The 17,850-nt window shown below is 44.8% G+C and overlaps 1 protein-coding gene across 1 annotated transcript in view; it reads right to left on the bottom strand.

The window, feature by feature from the left end:
- LOC139055854 (proline dehydrogenase 1, mitochondrial-like) overlaps positions 1-17,850 on the bottom strand; it is a 370,252-nt gene that overhangs the window by 96,510 nt on the left and 255,892 nt on the right. The window contains exons 6-7 of the mRNA XM_070533417.1: positions 9,093-9,157; positions 4,980-5,161 (exon numbers count right to left, since the gene is read on the bottom strand). Coding sequence (XP_070389518.1) covers positions 4,980-5,161; positions 9,093-9,157 — 247 coding nt within the window. The remainder of the gene's footprint in view (positions 1-4,979; positions 5,162-9,092; positions 9,158-17,850) is intronic.

The raw sequence follows: 17,850 nt of genomic DNA on the forward strand, positions 1-17,850 counted from the left end.
CCGTGAACTAATCACAATTACGCTATAATGCCTTATGTGCCAAGAGTTGATGTCTTTAAGCACTCTTCTGTTGTCAAGACAATTGTTGAGTGGAATAACTTAAATTCTTGTGTGTTTCTGAGCAATAACAGGGTTGACTGTTTTGAAGAAAATTTGACTGCGTTCTTTGCGTGAACTTTGTGCTCTGTATTCCCGCCCTGTAACAGCCCGGCAGAATCACAGTATTGGAAATAAATAAAATAAAATAAAATAAATAAATATTGTTGCCTAGGTCAACCTAGGCCAATTGTGTAAGGCAAAACCAAACGTCAGCCTTTTGAACGCGTACAAGATAGCGGCCCCAATAAAGAGGCATGCTTGCAAATAATATACTTTACTTCGAAGTAGCACTTGCCCTGTCTGGAGTTCCTTCTTGTGTCCTCGTATATTTGTGTTTTAAGTCAAGTATGAATTCCTACAATCTCACTCAAATTTCAGTTACTGTTACAGTTCAGTGGAACGATTGCGTCTGGTTTGGCATTTTATTGTTACCCACAATGGGTAACAGACACCAGGTTAGCGTCAAACCTAACAAACTAAAAATACACATAATTTTTATTATCTGCACACTTCTTTAGACCAGAGATTTTCCTGAAAAGGAAAGGAAACAGCAGCAACAAACGAGAAGCTAACTTCAAGAGCACATTGTGTAAAGCAAAGAAAGAAATGTTTGGAGCTGAATTCTGGTCATAAGGAGATGTTCTAATATTCTTTATTAACATCTTATATGGTTGCAGCACTCCAAAATTACAATAGTTTATTTTATTAGTTGTTGGGGAGCACCCATTGAAACACCAAGCAGCAGCTTCAGAGCCGCGGCTGCGCTCAGCTACATCTTTCCATTCGCAGCAGCAAACAAAAACACGATGGGTACACAATATATGTTTCGCTCTCTGGTGCTTTTTCACTTTCCATCTCTCTTGAAGAAAAAGGGACACCTGCACGTCATCAAACTTTTTTGATGACACGAGAGTGAAAGTGATGGTCAGTGGTTCACTCTCTCAATGGCTCGTGATAGAAAACAGGCAACGATGAGGCATGCCACAGTTTCAATATTTCACAGTTTCAATTTCAATAGTGTGGAACACATAGAGCGGTTTGAAGAAACCGAACGAACTGTGCGTCGAGAGAAATGTGCATCAAGGAAAGAGTTCATAGTGCCGACCGATGCCGCAGAGCAGATACGCTAAGGTCGGCAGTCTCAGCCGGCACCTAGAGGCCAGTTGCGAAAGACAAGAAAAATAAAGATGGCCAGTGCATGGTTGATGTGCAAGCATAGCATGTGCAGTGTTGTTCTAGAAACCCACTGTGCTGGTCCTCTTGGTCGGGCACTCCGCCGCGACTTCTCGGTAGTTGACAGTGGTGGCCCGAGCGAATGCACCTTTCACCGAGCGACGCGCTGCCATGGCTAGCTGGCGGGAGCCCCGGTTCAGTGCACCACTGCCATCATTTCGGTTCAGCTATGTCGACGCATGGTTCATGCAGTTTGAGGGGGCTCTGGAGCTGAACAACATTTCGATCCACAAGTTAAAGTACGAGGCACTCCTCTACGTCCAACTCCAGCTCATCGTTCCATCGCCTGGCGGAGTGACGAGCTAGGACAGGCTGTGCTGGACCTCTATGGTGCTACATACTGCCCTCTTCCCAAGATCGACCGCACAGTATGCGACTCATCTCTGCCAACACCCTCATAGCCAGCACCGAGCGCATCTTTTCCTGCCCCCGTATACCATCATCATCCGGCCAGCTTTCTTCCCACGACCTGCCATGATACCACCTCATCGACCCACATGTGTGCTGCCGCACAGTCACCAGCCTCGGATTTTCACCAGAGGTCTCTTTACTGCAAAGTATGTGCACAATGTTCTTGTCAAGGGTATCAGTACAACAATGACACTAACCATCATACCTTGCTGGTGAAGCAGCGCACTGACACGGACACGGTGAAAGCACACAAGACGACACTCGCTGAACTCGCAACTATCTTATTCTTAGTCAGTTGCGAGTGCAGTGAGTGTCATCTTGTGTGTCTTCACCGTGTCCGCGTCAGTGCGCTGCTTCACCAGCAAGGTATGATGATTACTCACCAACTAGCCCAATTTTGCATATTACTGAATGACACTAACCATTTCAGTGCTTTTCTCGCCACCAACGCTGGCACATGACAGTGGTGACATCGCCAACTAAACAATGGCTCCCATTCCACATGCCATCGGGTATGTCTAAAACAGTGTTGCACCTGCCACTCAGCCCCCAACCAACCTTCCACCCAATACGTCCCCGCCGTCCACTGAGCCAGCCTGAGTTGGCATGTGAGCTCTGCACCTTGCAGATTCCGCTGCCTTCGACCATGCCAACTATTGCCACTGTGGACACAAGCCGCAATCTTCTGCGACCCTCGAGATTGAATAAGCCATATCTCCAGCGGTCAGCAACTTCCCTATAAGGTCTAAGTACAATAAGATCCTATCATCCCCTTGTGCACTGTATGCTTTCAGTACGAGGACGAGCCAAGAAGGATGGTGGCTTGATGAGCGCCGTCTTCCCGCAAGGGAGGGGGAGCGAGATTGCAGTCAAGCAAGTGCACGCAAGGGGAGGGAGTGGGGTGGTCTCCTCTTCCAGCCCCACTGTGGCTGTGCACGGCTGTCAGTGGTGGCTCAGCACATGCACATAGTTGCATGCCTTGCTTTAGAGGTAAGCATTTAATGCTGCTGGTTGTGTAATCTCGACTTTCGGAAACGCACTGAAGCAAGAGGCAGACGAAGCATTCACGCCTTGGCACTTTTCCTGGTAGCATCATCCCCCTGCAGGTGGCAATATCGGCTGCAGGAGAGCAGCTGCTGCGGACACGAAAGCGTAGCTGGCTTCGCTTTGTACTGCCGATGTGAAGATATTGTCAACACTGCATGACACCGTATCTTTCATTGCTGACTCTCCAATTCAACAAAATGAATTCTTTTGTCATCCAAATTTAGTTTTTCTGATTGCCTTATGATGCGGACAAATTTACAGCCCCTACAATGTAAGGAAAATTCATCAGCGACTGTTCTTATTTCCATAAAAGGTTGAATTTCAATATATTAATGAAATTTCAATATAACACAGCAAATTGCAAATTTTACTGACTTCGCTATATCGTTGTTCCATTGTCGTGTTTGCATATCTACATATGGTCTTGTTTCACATCAGAATATGTGCATAATTTTAATGGAGCATCAGTGCGCAAAAGAGAATGTGTTCATGACTGTGCCCATTCAGTGTAGTTTCTTTTTTGTTCCTTTTCGTTTTTACGCTAATTGTCTCATTGGTGAGTACATGCATGCACGCTCGATGTCAAGCATACTGAATTTCCGTTGATGGCTAGTTTATTGCTGTTTCCACTGCCCTGACAGTGGTATTCATTTACAGTGTGGATTTGAGTAGTATTCATCCTCACCAAAAAAATCTGTCTATTAGCTCAGTCCAAGGTCAACACCTGTTTCAATGACATTCCATTTTAAAAAACAAGGTTGAATAAATCTGTTTTAACAACATGCCCTGTCTATGCATGCAGTAGTGCTATGTTCTGTGAATAATAATATACTGAAAATCTGAAGCGACTGTTTGTATTTTGTCAGCGTTCTGGTGCAGCTACGATGCCTGCTGCCTGCTCCGTTGCTCTTGGCATCATTACCTTTTATGGCTACTCATATTTTCCCAAATAATCTATGTTATAGTTAATATTTTACAAAAGTTGTTACAACAAGCGTTGGGCTGCTATTAATGAAATGCCTGCATTGTTATCGTTGTCGTCATAAATTAAGGTGTTTGAAGTGCTTGTAAACACGCATTCCAATGGAGTTTGCATTGAAGGTACTGTATAAAGTGGAATATAAGTCAACCCCTGACCTTGACTTGACCAGACAACTCACAATATGCTAAAGACTTCTATAGTATAAGATGAAGTGGAACATTATTTGGTTTTCCTTTCTTTTTCTTTTCTGTAAGATATAGACCTACATTGCGGTTTATATGGTATTTATACCGTGGATATACTTGCGCTTGAAAGATATACCGGGTTTGAAATGGCTGTAGCTTTGTTTTACAAGCTTTTCTAAAATGTATGAGGAACTTCCTCAGGAAATCAGCACTTTATAACTGTACTGCCTAATGATGAATTAAATTGGGAACTTCTTGGGCCAGGACAAAGCCAGTAAACTAACGGCCATCGCTGCTACCAACAGCACCACCGCATACAGCCTACATCAACAACTGCAGTGGGTCTACAGCACTCAGCAACGCACTCAATTTTATCTTTCTGTAGTATATAAGATGTTAATACTTTCTTTTCCCCAGCTTAAACCAACAAGAATGAGGGATGTGGGACTTTATTCAGGAGCACTCTTACTTGCATGTGCTTTGCCTTTGTAGCTTCTCTTTCATTAGCACAGAAACTGGTCCCCACATATATCGACATTATCACTACTGACAGTTCTCGACTGGTCCCTGGTCCCCACATATATCGACATTATCACTACTGACAGTTCTAGCAACTATAGAGGAAAGATTCTGTATCAAATTTTTTCATTCATCTTTCAAGGTGACTGCAGGGATAAGCTTTTTGCTGTGCTATGGAAAAAAAAGGGCTCAATATGCAGATTGTCAGTTCCCTTTATATTTAAAATCCTCAGTTTCCTACTGGTCAGCATCATAGAGAGGCACCCTGGGTTAATTTTGGCTCCCAGTGATTCTTTAATGTGCACCAAAGTGTCAGTGCCTAAGGGCCTTTTCTTTCCTCCTGCACCAAAATGCAGAAGCTGCAACCAAGAATAAAGCCTTAGCTGACAAACCACCACAGCAGGTAGCAGCTGTGTGGTTGACAGAAAGCTGGGCTCCTCCTCACACTGCCAAGCATGCCATGAGGTCCCAATGAATGCACACTGCAGTAGCCGGCCACGTACCCTTTGCGGTCATAGTCCATGCGCTCAAGCCATCGTTTGAAGGATTCCTGGTCCGCAGGTGACACACTCAACTTCTGGCCAATGGTTGAAGGAGTGACGCAGGACAGAGCCATGGCCTTGTCGGCACCTGTCACTTCCTGGAAGAACTGCCGCGTGTGCACCACCACCTCGCTCAGCTGCATCTGTGTGAACAATGTTGCCAGCGTGAGCTTGCATCTCAGCTTCCACTGGCAGACACTACCACTGATGGTGAGCAAGCCTGAAGAATGACCATATGCAACAAAATCATGCAAACAAGGTAGTGCAAACAGCTAAGAAGAAAAAAGAAAGGAGGGTGTTTTGTCTCAGTTCTCAATGACTGACATCCCAGATGAAAATGTTTTTACTTCCAGCTGGATTATGGAACTGGAAATTTCACCCAGCTGGATACTTTTCTAGCTGGGAAGGCAGCTGGAAAAAATCCAGCTGGGTGAAATTTCCGGTTCCATAATCCAGCTGGAATATGTCCCAACTGGAAGGCCTTCCAGCTGGATCCAGCTGCAAGAAATGCCAGCTGTAATTCAGCTGGAAGAAGTTCCAGCTAGAATCTCCAGCCCGGACTGTGGGTCTACAGACCCTCAGACCGGGCTGGCACACAGCACCGGTCGCCATGGTGTTGAGCCTTGGCGACAACACCATGGTGTTGAGCCATGCTTAGGTGAAATCCCAGGGTGTAAGCTCGCATCAAGCAGGATACAAACTGGCCAGAACTCGCATGGATCTTAGCTTGCTGTCGCAAGTCACACTTAGTTACTAATGTGACTGGCCGCAAGACCAACTGGTCCGGTGAAAATACATGCAGCCAAAACAGCACGGTGCTGAAACTTGCAACCATTTATTTTAACACTTGCAGCAAGGATTGCAGAAGCATATCTTGCATCTCCCTCAAGATGTGGAATACACTTGCACTTCTCCTTGTACCCCATCTGAAAAAAATATTTAGACATAGTGAGTGAACTTTAAAACAATCATCACTTTAATCCACTCAGTTCTAGTAAACAGTGACCTTTACCAAAATCACGCGGATTGTATCAACAGCCTTTGGACAGTACCACAGTTTACCTTCATCACAGACCCTTCTACAGTTTATGTGGCGCAAGGCCTCAACCTGAGCTCTCAAGAGGCTCTGAACTTGAGCTGCAGAAGCTATGCAATGATTGTTAAATTGTTTAGCGCCATTGACTGTGGCTTTAGTGCAAATAGAATTCAAATGAGCTCATTTGTATTTTGAACTAGGCGTGTGATGTAACTCAACAGCCTCCCAAGAAGCATTTCTCTGCTGAATAACAGGAGCTTGAGGGCCAATCTTTTTATGTTATTGTTGTTTTGCACCTATTCAAATGCCTGCCATTCATGCAACGTGTTTGCGAGCACGCACTTGCAGTGAAAGCACGCCATAAATGTGCTTCTAATGCGTTGGGCAGGTTGACATATACGCACTAGTATTTAATAGACGTACGTATGTGCAACATTGGGCACAAACACTGCACGGCAATATATTCAAGTGGGCTATTGGAGACAAAAGGGGCTTACGCAAACTGAAAAGCACTTCACATATGCTGCGTGATAATTTTAAGTTTTATGCAATTTTTAACAAATCGCCTGTTGAAGATACCGTAATTCTAGTCCTTGAGCTGGATCCTTCAGAAGAGGAGATTACTTGCACGAAAAATCAGAACACATATTGAACTAATTTTAAAAAATTCAATAATGAACTTCCTAATTTATTACATTACGGCACATATCGCAATCTACGAATTGTAGCCATTGAGATTGCCAGGCGTATCCACTTGGATTTACTTTCCAGAATGACACCAGTTAGAAATATGTGTCATCAAACTCGCCGTAAAGGTACACTGTTGGTCTACTTACTTTTTTAACAAAACGCTCTTTTATGTATTGGAGCACAAAAGTAACTGGAACGCCCACTTATTCGTCTCACACTTTAGAAAATAATATATCGAAACTGATGTAATTCTGGAAATTCATTTAAGGTGGATCCATCTTGCAAACTCACAGGCTACAATTCGTACATTGTAATATGTGCAGCAAGGTAATAAGTTAATTTGTCAATTTTTGCTAATTAATTGAAGATGTCTTTCGATTTTGCATGCTAATCATGTCCACCTCTTCGAATAATTCCGCTCAGCGACAAGAATTATGATATCTGCCACAAGCCATTTCTACCAAATTCCGCAAAACATAAAAATGATCAACCTGTATACGAACATCACGTACAGCAGGGACCTATGATATCATGCTCAAGCGTGCCAACATACAGGATAAAAATAAACATTAACTTACGCTCAAAACATAAGCAAGTGAAATAATTACCTCCAAATTGTAGAATCAGGGCTGGAGAAAACGGTGCTCTTCGATCCGCACTGGTGAATCACAACACCACAAAGTACAGCAATAACAACCGTTGATAGCCGCTTGCCTGTACTTGTAACACCGTCCAGAGAAGGAACTGTCCAAAAATAATTACTTCATGCGCAAGATCATGCAGGTTCCTCACAAAAACTTGATCACACGCACACCCGAGAGACTCTCGTTGTCTCGCAAAATTGCCTCGCCGTGACAGTTTTCGCCATGTGCTGTACGAAACTAGAGCCCCTGTGGCGTCGTCACATTTTTTATATTCGGCCTGCCTTTGTAATGCTGCTGCTGTGAATAAAAACCCGAGCTTTTCTGAGAAATACTGATATTGAAATAACACGCTATTATATTATTATTCGTGTCAAAAGAGCAGATCAAGACAAGATACGAGACTAAAGCTCCTAAGTATTCAACAAATATGGCGGCGATTGTAGTGGCGTCGTGGAGACAGGAAAAAATAGGAGCAGCGGTCATTGCAGCCTGAACTGCTGAAGGTGCCACGTGTTAAGGCTCTTTTTTGTTAGAGAAGGAATTGATATGCTGTAAACACTAGCCGTTTGCGCAACGGCTCATCATGACCAATCGGGCAAGCTCCTCGCTAGTGTAACATCGACAGTGTAGCAAGATATACAGTGTCGATCAAGAGCGCGTCGCTTTTGTCTATTACAAGTAAGGTTCAATAAAAGTGGCAGTTTTCCTGTAGATATTTTTTTTGGCAACTCGATCACACAGGACACTTTCGATTGCAATCGATCCCGATCGGGCCCGATCGCGATCAAAGGTACCCTGAGTGACGAGCATTTCCATGCAGTTCATGCAATTAATTACGATTGTTGTCACAACGCAGAGAAATATTTTTTTTTTTTTTGCTGCTGCTGCAAGAGTAAAAGCTCTTCGTTCTGATACAAACACCACCTAGGGCTAAATATGGGCATGTTGCAGATACAAAAAATGTCTCAATGCAAGTAGGAAGCTCCACTTTCCAGTCGATAGATTCTACTTCCGGCTGGAAAATGCTCCATCCAGTTGTTTCCAGTTGGAAGCGCTGTTTCCAGCTAAAAAATGCTGTATGCAGTAGTTTCCAGCTGAAGCTGGAAAACTTCCAGCTGGTAGTGCTGCTTCTAGCCGGAAAACCAGCTGAGGTGGATTCCACTTCCAGCTGGAAAGTGCCATTCCCAGCTGAGGAGGATTCCACTTCAAGCTGGAAAGTGCCATTTCCAGCTGGCTCTGGAAAATTTCCATCTGGAAGGGCTGATTCCAGTTGGAAACCTGGCTGGGAAGACCATTTCCAGCTAGAAATTCAGAGCCCATTTTCATGTGGGATTTGCGAATGGTCATTTGCAAAATGCGCGCGATAGACATTTGCAATGGTTATGGTAATTAGGGAGATTTTCTTAGCATTGCTGTTAATTGGAACATTAGTCTCATTTAAAAGGATATTCTATATAAGCAATTTCTGTTAGCCGAAATTCTACTGTAGCCCATCAATACCCTGTTTGCGTAACGTGTTACAATAAACAGCCTTACCGAGTTTCTGTCCCATGACATCAGTTGTACAAGAATGAGAGAGCCACCTCACATATCACACAACTGACATTAATCTTACATTCTGTTCTATAACATATGTCCTGCAGGAGGCAGTTCCCTTTGTGGCAGGTGGCCTGTCAATCAGGCACTGCTCATTTTTGCACTTACCAGTAGCTGTGGTCTGCCCAGGGCTGTGAGCTTAATGGCTGCCAGACCTGTACCTTCAGTGGCACCTACAACAAGAGAGGCAGGCTGCATTGCTACAGCTAGCTTACATTACAATGCACATGAATGTCGTACTAATATGGAAAACATTATTTCTGGACTAAAAGACATCAGACAGTATTCAGTAGTGTGCTACAAATAAAGGACAGCTTTTTTTTTTTTTTCAAAGGGGGCATTGCACTGGCCTGAGAAAGGAAGCCAACACTGAGAGTTGCGCAACATTCTGTAAGCACACTTATTAGGACATGTGTACGAGTTGTTGCTGGCATTAGTTTTGCTCTCAGTCTCGAGCTTTAATTTGTAGTGGTTAGTAAACGGTGATGATGAAAGTCGTCAATAGACACAGCCACATGCAGTAAAAGCTTGTTAATTTGAATTCCGCGGGGATGCTATGAAAATTCGAATAGCACAAAATTCAAACTAACGAAAGTCAGAGAAAAAAGTCGCTCGGTTAAGGCACGTACACAGTCCGACATGGCATGAGCACGCACGCACACTACATCCCGTTGCTGTGAACAACAATGTCTATACTTTGAATCACTGGCACAGACAACTTAACCGGACGTGGCCAACATGGCCCGACATGGCCGCCGTTGAGACGGCTCTTGCTCCATGTGCGCATTCGTCCTGCTGACTGGCGCAGAGAAGAGAAAAATGGCGTAGTTTCACCTGAAAAGTGAAGCATCGATTGCGATAGCAAACTAGTAAACAGCTATACGAAATAAGGATAGTAGTTTTATCGGCCATATAAACTTGTAACCATTCGCTTGCTAACTAAATTAACAAATACGGTGTCATGTGCGCACAGGTAAGCATGAATACATCTTGCCTGATGACCGCGGACGCTAGCTGAAAAAGCTGGAGTGAGGAAACGTGGCAGTAGCAGCGAGTAAATTAATGCTCATACAGCTCTCACTTCAATGCGAACGAAACGTAGAAAGCACATTGCATACAAAGCTACCGGCACTACGCGCACTCTGCAAACATCACAGATCGCTTTCAAGATACTGCGCCCGCATGGCCGCACGGTAAGCGGTAGCTGCGGGAGAAGAACATCCCCCCTTCCCTCACCCCTGTGCATCGCATGCGACAGGAGAGGGCGTGCCCCGCCTTCTTCGCTTTGAGCTTGAGCCGCGCGTTCGCCAGCTTGCCCTCGCATGCTTTCGCTCGTACACAAAGAACACGGTGCTGCCGTCCTTGCCACTGATGGAAAAAGCAAAGCTGTGCGGCCCCCACAGTGATGGCAGCGTCGTCAACATGCTCCCATGCACTAGCACTCTCCCCATCCACGATGGTGCGGAGTTCGAATTATCGGTGACGGTGTGGATTGCAGTGTGAATTAGCGGGATGTGTTACATATGGCTTTCTATGCATTGTTGGATGGACCGCGGCTGCTACTTCGAATGATCCAAAATTTCGAATTAACGAGTTGCCAATTAAGAAGCTTTTACTGTATTAGCAGTGTGTGAGTAGATCACTTCGATTATCAGTCCTTGACAGTCCCGGACTACTTGGGACTGTTGTCCCACATTCAGTTTTCTTCAACAGCTTCAGAAGCTCCACCCACTAGACCGAGAGCTGCCAGAATTGTATTCATTTTTCATAGACTGGAAACCACGAACTGTCTGCCGACTCCCGGAGCTGTCGACTGATATTTGCTCAAGCATGCGCAAGCAGCTGGCAGATGGTGGCCGTCTTAAAGAGATGTGCGCGGCATCTGATGCAATGTTGTGAAAGATGCCGTGTGCTCCGGCATACTTTGAGCTTTCCAGACAGCAAATATTGTGCATGCAGCGAGTGCTTCCATTATATCGATGCTTTGTGTGCCATCATGTGAGTTTTTCACGGGCAGTCTAATTGCTGCAGCTTTAGCCTTCTTGTTTTTTAAGAGAGAAGCACAGCGGTCAGGTGCACTTGCTTGCTTTTCTTGATGTATTTCACGAAATCTGTCATGCTCATTTCTATACACATAGCAAACAGGTAGATTTTGCTTTTCAGGTGATTTTAATTGCATGTGGTTATTTCGGGCTGGTAACTGGGGTGGTATATAATTGGAGCTTTGCCAATTGTTGTTGAAATATATGTTGATCCCTTCTGTTACCAAGTTCGAGCATTTGAGACAAATGAGACAGAAAATGCACTCAAAGATAAGGTTGTTAAGGATGTATTTCATGAAAAACTGAATGTACAGTGTATATCTGTCAGTCGGATTCACAGATTAGGAAAGCAAGATGACAAGCGACCGGTAATTCTGTATATTCAGAATTTTAATGAAAAAAAAGAAATACTGCAACATGCAAAAAAACTGAAGGGAACTAGTATTTTCATCCAGAATGACTACTCGCAATCTACCTTAAAGAAGCGCAAGCTTCTGTGGGAAAGTGCAAGAAATGATAAACTTCAAGGAAAGAAGGTGTCACTTACACACGACAAGCTCAAAGTAGACAGGTGTGTTTTCTTTTGGGACGAATCACAAAACAAACGGGTGCAGGTTGCAGATAGTTGCTCTTGGCAAACACAGTTGTGAAACAATGAACCTTCAAGGAATAAGGAACTATGATTATTAAATATTAATGCTAGAAGTATTGTAAATAAAGCAGATTCCTTAGAAATACTGTTGCTTCAACAGGACCCTCACATTACTGTTATTACCGACACTTGGCTTCGCGAGGATATTAATGACCAAGACATCTTTCCCCCTTCCTTAACTATTTATCACGTGGGTAGGTCTTCTAGGAGGGGGGAGGAGGTGTGGCGGTCCTAATTAAAGATCCGATAGAGGCTGTCGTTCTGGACATAATACCTACGTTGGAATGTTTGTGCATTAAGGTATCCCTTTGGGGTTATACCCTCGTTATAAGGCCAAGATGAGATTTCTGAACGTGGTGCGTCATGAATATTTGATTAGATGCGCGAATGAATGTTTGCTCTGTGTGCATGTGTTGACTGACAGTATATATGTGCCTGCGTTCTGTAAATAAAACAGTTGCGAGTGGCGCTCTTTTCTCTTGTGTGTGCCTGTTTATTTGGCGTCTTCATATTTTATAATAATCATCTACTTGTAGACTGCTACAAGGATGCGATGGGTAGAGGTGCCTGCAGCTCGAGGAGGTATTCTTTTTTTCACCGGATCCACAGGTGGTCCACTAGCTTCTCGCGGTATCACAACTTCTTGCTGAGGTCACGTTGCGTAGCCTGTGCACTTCGAACTTCGTCGTCACTGTTGGTTCGCTCTGGAGAGGCAAGAAATGAGCTCCCGACCAGAAAATGATCAGGACATAGTGGAGAGGGCTCTCTAGCGTTCGTATAGGTTAGGGGTCTTGAATTGATGACTGCCTCTACCTCCAGCAGTACAGTCTCAGTCTGTTCGCTGTTGAGCTTGCTCTTTCCCAGCACTTTGTGTAAAGATGACTTGACTGATCAGATAAGTCTCTCTCACCAGCCGCCCCACCAAGGTGCACCTGGCATAATAAATTTCCATTCTATGCGATGCTTCAAGAGCAAAGGTGCAAATGGAGAGCTCTTCATGGTGTTCCAAATGTCCCATAGGTCTCGCGATGCTCTCTTAAATGCGAGAGCATTATCGGAGTACAGTGTCGCGGGCACTCCTCTACGCGCCAAAAACCAACGGAGCGCTAGTAAGAAGGAGCTTGTAGAGATTTCACTCGTCAATTCAAGGTGTACAGCTCTCATGGTCGCACATGTGAACAACAGAATATAAGCTTTGTATGCAACTCCATCGGTCTCATTTTGCTTTACATATAGTCGGCCTGCACAGTCTAATCCCACAACTTCAAACGGCCGTGATGTGAGAAGCCTGTCTTCAGTCATTGGCGCAAATTGCACCTTTACAGGTTTGCCGTTGTATTTTTTGCAAAGAAAGCAAGCATTGATGATCTGTTTAACTTCTTGTTGAGCACGTATAACCCAGTAACGCTGTGGAATCAGTATCACAGTGCTTGCCACACCACCATGTAAAACTCTGCAGTGAGCCTCAGTAACAACTAAGGCCGTGAAGGGATGCCTTTGCGGTGAATAACTGGGTGCGGTAGAATAACTGGGTGCCGCTGTGATCAAGGAAAGGGTGGAGGTCGCGCAGTACAGAGTGTTTCTGGACAGTGTCTCTAAGCCGAAGGTGTTCAATGTCATTCTTGAATACTTCAAGCTGGACTCAACAGATCCAGAACATTTCAGCCTTGTTAAGCTCCTCTGTCGAAATAGTTCCACTGAGCGACGTTTGAATACGACAATCCATCCACAAATCGAAATACCCAGGCCGTGATGCGCAGGAGCTTCTGTAGTTTGCCAAATTTCCTCAAGTCAATCAGGGTGTCCGCTATTCTCAGCGCTTGGAGAAGTACATATTGCGTGTCCCACTCCGACTCTTCGTAGATAGGTGCGCTCATGTCCGAGTCTGTAGGCCCGGTTGATCTTGGCTGGGATAACCATTCAAGCCCCTCCACCAGCTGCGACATGTACGTAGAATCTTTAGACATACACCCCTAGTCAATAAATCTGACAGGTTGTCTTCTCCTGGACAGTAACGCCATAGCAGTGGGTCAGCAATTGCTGCAATTTCAGTCACTCTGTGCTTTACAAACTGACCCCACTTGTTACGATCACCCCAGATCCAGCTCAATGTGATCGTTGAGTCTGTCCACATGACACAGGAAAAATGTGTTGAATCCCACGATGAACGGATGTATTTTAATAATCTGGCTCCTACTACCGCAACCATAACCTCGAGCTTCGGCAGTGTTAAATTCTTGGTAGGTGCTACTAGAGACTTCACTACTATTAGTGATGTAGCTGTATTTCCGCTGTGATCAACTGTTCTCAAATAGGCACATGCTCCATAAGCTTTCAGGCTGGCGTCGACGAATATATGCAGTTCTGCCTTCTCGACCGCTCCATATAGCACATCTCTCACGCAGCGCGGAATCTTGATGAAGCCAAGCTGGATTGTGTCTGCGCACCATGCTGTCCACGTCATCTTGATCTCCTCTGGTAACTAGTCATCCCAAGACTCGCCTAAAAACCACAGTCGTTGAAACAAAAGCTTTGCAGTGACGGTGAAAGGCAAGAGAATACCAGAAGGGTTGAAAATTCGGGAAGCAGTCTTGAGAAGTGTACGTGTTGTGTCCAGCTGCACAGAGGCTAAGTAATGGCCTATAGATTTGGAAGAAAATTTGAAGTAATCAGTTTCGGTATCCCATTGCATTCCCAAAACTGCAGCTGGTTCCCTTGATGCACCTTCCACTTGCTCCTCCTGGTTGTTGAGAATGTTTTGTAGTTGCTGGTTATTGGTCTTCCATTTTCTGAGACTCATGCCTGCATCTCGCATAATTGCCTTCGATTGCTTATATATGCTCAGACCATCTTCGAATACACCCACCAGTAAATCATCTGCATAAAAGGACTTATTCAAAATAAAAGCAAACGCTTTGTCCTCACAAGCGGTGTCCAAGTGGTGATGAATAGTCGCCATGAGCAAGAAAGGACTTGATGCTGATCCAAACAGTATCCGGGTCATGCGCCATTCGACAATGTTACTGTTTTGGGTGATGGGAATAGCATCAAACCAGAGAAACCGGAATGCATCTCGGTTGGTCTCCTGTATCTCAATTTGCAAGAATGCCTTCTCGATATCCGAGTTGATGGTGACCGGAAACCACTGAAAGCGAAGCAGTACTTGTAGTAACTCTACGTTGAGGTTCACCCCTTTATCCAGGCAGTCGTTGAGTGATGGAAAGCTATGAGCGTGTGACGATGCGTCAAACATGACCCGGAGCTTGGTGGTCAGCGATTCCTCTTGTATAACTTCCCGATGTGGCATATAATAGGCGGCCCGATCAATAGGAAGACTCTTAGGTACCACTTCAGCATGTCCTAGCTCCAGGCATTGTCGGATGACTGCACTGTATCGCTCCAATAATCCTTCATTAATTGATAGCCTCTTTGCCAGTTTTTGTAGACACGCGAGCGCGGTATCACGGTTGCTTCCAAGTAGCTGTTTCTGATCTTCTTTCCAAGGCAGCACCACAGTGTATCTGCCATTTTTCTTGCGAACTGTTCCTTGGAACAGTGCAATGGACTCAGGAGAGGGAGTTTCAGCAGAATCTGTGATGCCCATTGCTTCGAGCTGCCAGAATGACTGTAGAATCTGCAAGGTTGTGCCATCGTCAGTAATTGTTTCCACTCGCAGAACGCATAACATTAGCGTCGCAGTCTAGAAAGGCTTTTTGGCGATTCAGTCCTTGCAGTGTCCATCCGAATGCCGTGTTGATTGCGACCAGTCCTGGAATTTCTATGTTCCTTGCAACTTCTACCGTTATGATTTCCCAAGGATAGCCAGTTCCAATCAACAAGTTGAGGCCATTCTCAGTATTCACTTCAAGAAAATTCTGGTCGTCAGCAAGACATTTTCTCTCACAACGCAGCTTCCGAATGAAGTTGTTATCAGCTGTCGGCGCAGCAATGTTGTGACAGATAACTGGAACTATAATTGCTGGAACAATATGGATGTCGGAACAGTGCTGACTACGCAGTGGTATTTCAACAACCTTTCGTATTTCAGCAGAACTTGGGGATGCGTTGCCAAACGTGTTGAATGAAATTCTGGTTTCTCCCAGTACCTGCAGTTGTAGTTTTACAGCCAGATCTTCTGTGATAAATGATCTGTGGCTGCCTCCATCCATAATCCCTCTGATGAATCTGGACCTGCTATTTTTAACGACAAAAGCATGAAAAGTCTGCAGGTACACTTCTCTGTCCGTCTTTGCGCAAGCGTTTGTGGAATCTCTGTCGCAAAGCATTACTGATTGGGACGAGACTATCCCTGCTGTGCTACCTGAAGCCACCACTGGTCTCGAAGTTTCCGCTGTAGTCTCTTCCTTTCTATAGTTCGGGTCACACATACTCGAGGCGTGTCTTTCGTGACAAGCTGAGCATGTGAGTTTGACATGGCAAGACCATGCCTGGTGACCTCGTGATGTACATCTATAACAGCGGTTACCCTTAGCGAACTTCTCCTTTTTGTAAACAAGAGATATGTTGGTGTCGCAGGTGCGTGTACTGTGCTTCTTAGATCAACAGAAGAAACACTCACTCCAGCTGTATGATGCACTGTGCATATGGAAGCGGTGCTGCTCCCTCGAGTTCTCTCAGCATGGTCATCGACAGATCGTTGTGACGATATGTTGCACTGCTCTCGGCTTTCTAACTGAACACGTGTGAACATGAGCAGCTCTTTTAACTCCGCTTCTGATGTTGCAGCTGCCAGTGCTGGCTTCGAGAAGTTCGTATCAGGCCCATATTGACGTAAAGTCTGACTTCGCTTTCCTCGCGTATATGCAAGAACAATCTCGTATGGCAATGCCTTCTGTAGAATATCTATCAGCAGTGCAGAAAAACTGAGAGTGGGTACTTTTAGTGCAGTAAGACAGCGGATATTTATTACGTGGAATCATACAGCTGCCTGAGGCCGCGTACGTCGCTTCCAGACTTTACATGAGGCAGATGGCGAAGCGCTGTCAGGCGTAGCTGCACTATCCTTTGACGATCGCCAAAACGTTCTTTAAGAAGTTCTACGGCATCTGAGTCGCAAGCTTCAGAAGTCGGTAAACCCGCAATAACCGCTGCCACTTCTTCGGCAAGATAATGCCATAAATAGAAAAACTTCGTTGTTGTCGATATAGCATTATTGAGATCAACAGTCTGCTCGAACTGCTCCCAGAAAGGTGCCCATTTGTGAATGTCACCTTTAAATGTTGGCATATCAAGATTCGGTAGCCTTGGGCCAATTCTGGGCATAGCGTCAGGAACTGTCGGGGTTGCGTTCCGAGAAGTAAACTCCGCTGTACTGTCCATGCGTCCCAAAGCGTCGATCTTGCATCAAAGCTTGGCAAGCATGCTGATAGCTTGATCGTTATATTCTGCAGCAGTTATGTATTCTGCTTCAAGCTCATCGACGGCAATGTGCTCTTCGAGTGCATCGTTAAGTTTCGAGAGCTCGTTGTTGCTAGCAGATAGACGGTCAAAAATACCTGAAAGCTTGGGCTTGTCCACGGTAGGACCTGCAAGTAGCAACTGTGCTTCCTGCAAAATCTTCGTATTCTGTGCTCGTCGAGCCAACCGCTTAGTCTTGAGGTGATCCATCTGATTAGCTCTTGATAGATATCCGGTCTCCCCGCCGATTGCGAACAATGCATTATCAGGTCATTGCTCGCAGCGCGAAGCGGTGGAGTAAAAGGCCCTTGGAGACGTGTGATGAAGGTAACGAGTCCGCATGGAAGTTTTTGGCACGAAAAAATGTATAAAACTAACGAGACATGAAGAAACCAGACAAAGAGCTACTCATTGTTCCAACTTCTTTTTCTCTTTGCAGTGCCCACCTGCTCCATTTATTCGTCTATTTTCTACAACACATATGAAATCACCCCTGCTTTATACATATAAGTTAGGTCCATCCCCCCTTCATGAAGTCACTAGCTATACATACCTAGGAGTGACCCTTTACAATACACTATCATGGAATGATCACATCACTAATACATGTGCTTCAGCCTTCAGAAAAGTATGCCTGTTGAGACATAAACTTAAGAAAGCCCCATCTAACATTAAAATGCTATGCTACATTTTCTTAATTAAACCTAAGCTGGAATATGCTTGCAAAGTTTGGGATCCATACACAAAAACTAAT

This window comes from Dermacentor albipictus, chromosome 2 (assembly GCF_038994185.2).
Source record: "Dermacentor albipictus isolate Rhodes 1998 colony chromosome 2, USDA_Dalb.pri_finalv2, whole genome shotgun sequence".
Lineage (NCBI taxonomy): Eukaryota > Metazoa > Arthropoda > Arachnida > Ixodida > Ixodidae > Dermacentor > Dermacentor albipictus.